Source organism: Pinus tabuliformis, chromosome 5_2, assembly GCF_031772625.1.
Source record: "Pinus tabuliformis cultivar Carrire ecotype Pingquan chromosome 5_2, CPIR1, whole genome shotgun sequence".
In the NCBI taxonomy this organism is placed as follows: Eukaryota; Viridiplantae; Streptophyta; class Pinopsida; order Pinales; family Pinaceae; genus Pinus; species Pinus tabuliformis.
In genome coordinates this window covers 745,386,433-745,389,964 of record NC_142306.1, presented here as the reverse complement: position 1 = coordinate 745,389,964, position 3,532 = coordinate 745,386,433, and the positions used below count along the sequence as shown (strand labels likewise).

General features: G+C 46.5%; 1 protein-coding gene across 1 annotated transcript; it reads right to left on the bottom strand.

Annotated features, from left to right (window-relative positions):
- Window positions 1-832: 832 nt before the first annotated feature.
- LOC149161384 (uncharacterized) lies at window positions 833-2,170 on the bottom strand. Its single transcript, XM_089434860.1, has one exon. It carries the CDS (start codon window positions 2,168-2,170, stop codon window positions 833-835), a length of 1,338 nt encoding a protein of 445 aa, XP_089290986.1.
- Between the last annotated feature and the right edge of the window lie 1,362 nt (window positions 2,171-3,532).

Sequence of the window (3,532 nt, the reverse complement as noted above, 5' to 3'; positions counted from 1 at the left end):
TTCCTCCAGAGCAGTCCATGAATTGGTCCATGATCTTTTTGAAGCGCCTTGCAATGGTGTTCAAGGCTCCATCCATCAGGAGGGTATCGTCAGCAAATTGGGAATGATTTATATTCTTTGTGCCCTGCTCAAATTGGATACATGTAATTAGGCCTATTCTTCGGTTGTAATCCAAGGCTTTGCTAAGGGATTCAGCCATGAGGATGAAAAGGTAGGGAGAAAGGGGGCAGCCTTGCCTGAGGCCTCGGGAGGATTGAAAGGCTGCACAGGGTCTTCCATTCACCAGAGGTGAAATCCAAGGGTTAGAGATACAAGCTTGGATCATATTGATGAAGGAGGTATTGAATCCCATTTTGTTCAAAACAGCAAAAAGGAAGGAGTGTCTGACTCTATCGAAGGCGTTGGCAAGATCAAGTTTAAGGATGAATCCTTGTTCCTTTCGACTAAGACTAGAGTGGATGGCTTCTTGTACCAAGAGAATGGAGTCGGAAATGTGCCTGTTGGCTAAAAAACCTCCCTGATTTTCCGAAATTAAGGAAGAAAGAAGAGGCTTGAGTCTTGAGGATAATATTTTTGTGATTATTTTATAAGCAGAGTTGCAAAGGGATATGGGCCGGAATCTAGAGAAGGTGGTCGGCCTATTCTCTTTTGGGATGAGAGCTAGATACGTTGAGTTGGTATAGCCCCCTAGTTTGCCTTTCCTAAGGACCCACCGAATCATCTTGAGAAGGTCCTTTTTAATCATTGGCCAGTATTCTCTGAAGAAGCTGATTGGGAACCCGTCAGGACCTAGGGCTTTGTCCGGATGGAGGCTCCAGACAGCCTTTTTGACTTAATCTTCCTCGACTTCTTGAGTGAGGCTGTTATTCATTTCTTGAGTAACTTCTCTGGTCATGTGTTGGAGGAAGTTTGAGTAATCCTCCTCATTTTTGTCCTCTGTTAGGAGAGATTTGAAATGAGAGGTTGCAGCAGCTTTTATGGAGTCTTGAGTTTCATGATTGATCCCTTCACTATCTCTGATTGCGTTAACAGTGTTTCTTGCCTTTCTGATTGTGGCTTGTTTATGGAAATAAGAAGTGTTTTTGTCGCCTTCACGCAGCCAGGTCTGCCTAGATTTTAACCTCCATTTGATCTCCTCATCTCTAGCTGTTTGACGCAGCTCTGCATACAATCTGATCTCTTCTTGTCTTGACTGCTGAGTGAGTCCTTCCACTTCAATACTTTGCTGAATTTTTTCGAGGTTTTGTTTGATATCCTTTTTTAATACCTCGGGTTCCTTGTAGTTGATCTTGGCCCAAGTCTTGAGTGCCTGCTTAGTTTGCTTCAACTTTGTTTCCCAAATGAAAGATGGGGAGCCCTCCATGTGCTGAGACCAAGCTTGCTTAACTATATCACGGGCTGCTGGGATTTGGTTCCAAAGGGTGGAGTATTTGAAAGGGAGGGGGCCGAGATGACTTTGGCTTTGCAAGGTAAGAGTAATAGGGTAGTGGTCCGAGGCGGAAGTATTGAGGATGTCTGACTGCCCGTTGGCGAAGGAGGACAGAAAGGCGATGTTAACAAGGAAGCGGTCAAGTCTTTCCATAATGTTACCTGCTCCCAACCTCCTATTGCTCCAAGTATATTTGCGATTCTTGGGCTTTAAATCGACCAAGTCCTTCTCTTGCATGATATGTTCCAGCCGGTTTCGGAAATGATCAACGCCGAAGTTCCCTCCTCTTTTTTCATTTGAGTGCATGACCAGATTTAGGTCCCCTGCTAGGATGAGGTTGTTACCATGGTCTTCCTCTAAATCTTCCTCTAAGGTAGCCCAACAGACTTCTTTTTCCCTGTAGTGGTTAGGAGAGTAGATGTTGTAGATTTTTACTTCAGTGCCATTGTCCTTGCTTTCCAATTTAACACTTATCCAATGCTGCTGTGTTTTAACGAGGCTACAGCTCCATTTGCTTGTGTTCCACATTGTTAAAATACCTCCTGAAGCTCCTCTTGCTTCACTAGTGCAGCCACCATACTGTTTTTGTTGGCCAATGAATCTGCTGATTTCGGACTGTTCTAGTTTTGTCTCTTGAATGAGTAAGATATCAGGCTTTTCACTTTGAATTAGCTCCTTGAGGGCAGCTTTTTTGGAGGGGTGCCCTAATCCCCTGCTGTTCCAAGACAACACTTTCATCATGATTTACCAGTGTTGTGCAGAGGTGCTCGCCTCTCTTTGCCTTTGATGTTGTTTTCCTTATCCGAGATTCCTAGAATGAAAGTTTCAATCGGTGTCTGTGATCCCATTGCTATATCCTTCTGCGCACTTTCTTCTCTGTGCTGTTTTGCCGACTTCCTTCCTGGCCCATGTTTTTTTGGAATCTCACTAGATGCACCTAGATCCTTTGATAAGCTTCTTGTGATTCTTGTTGAAGTAGTGTCCGGGGAGGGCGGAGAGGGATGAGGGGATATGCTGGTCTGATAAAGGGTCCTGAGAAGGTTCTTCTTCGGAGAGGGATGCGAAAGGGTTTGAAGAAGGAGGGATGGAGGGATCAGAAGAACGAGGAGGGGAGGTGGAGAAAGGAGGAGGGGCTTGCTGTGAGGATGAGGGTGGGCGCTGATTAGATGAGGGGGGATGGGATGGTCCCGGTTGTTCAGGTTCAGATTGTTTGAAGGATGAGGCAGATTTTTTTCTTTTCACTGTTTCCCATTGGTCCTCCTGCTCTGATGATTCAACATTTATAAGTTTTGGGCATCTGTTAGCAAAATGTCCATATTCATGACATACCTTGCATTTGAAGGGTATCTGTTCGTAGTCCAGCTGTTGGATATGGCACCAGTCGTCCACCTTCAGTTTGATTGCTTCTGGTAGGCCGCGTCCCAGATCTACTTCGACACAAATTCGCGCACAGGCTTGCATGTTGTCCTTGGGCTCACTGCGGTCTATATATTTTCCTACCGTGTTTCCTATTGCCTTGACCGAGTCATCTCCCCAGAAATGGAGAGGGAGGTGAGGAAGCCTGACCCAGATAGGGACAACGCTTGGAATATCTAGTTCTGGGTCGAAATCCGGGGTCCATTTGTTGAGATAGAGGCCCCGAGAGTCCATGAAGTAAGGCCCATTTCTAAATATCAAGTCCTTGTCCTCCTTGGTTTCAAAGTGGAAGGTGAAATAACCTCTGCCACAGAACCTTATTGAGATTTTCCCCTGAATCTTGTCTGCCCAGTTTCTCTCCACCCACCGCTGAACAGTTTTGGGTGAGGGCCATAAACCTGTAAACTGGCCGATTAATCCTTTCTCTGCAAGAGATATTGCTGCCATGCGAGGGATGGTCGGGGGCAGAAGAACTTCTTGAAGCACATCGAGTTTTTTAACGAACTTGGTAGCCGTCGGCCTTGGCCTTTGCTGAGGTAGAGATTTGATCAGGTTCGAGAAAGCTCGCTGCAAAGCTGGATCCCCCCCTGGTGGATCCGGGGGATCCATGGGGATCTAGAGCCGGCGGGAACGCTGGTGCGAAGCAGGTCTGGTCGAAGGAGGCTCAGGCGCTCAGGTGCGCGCGCG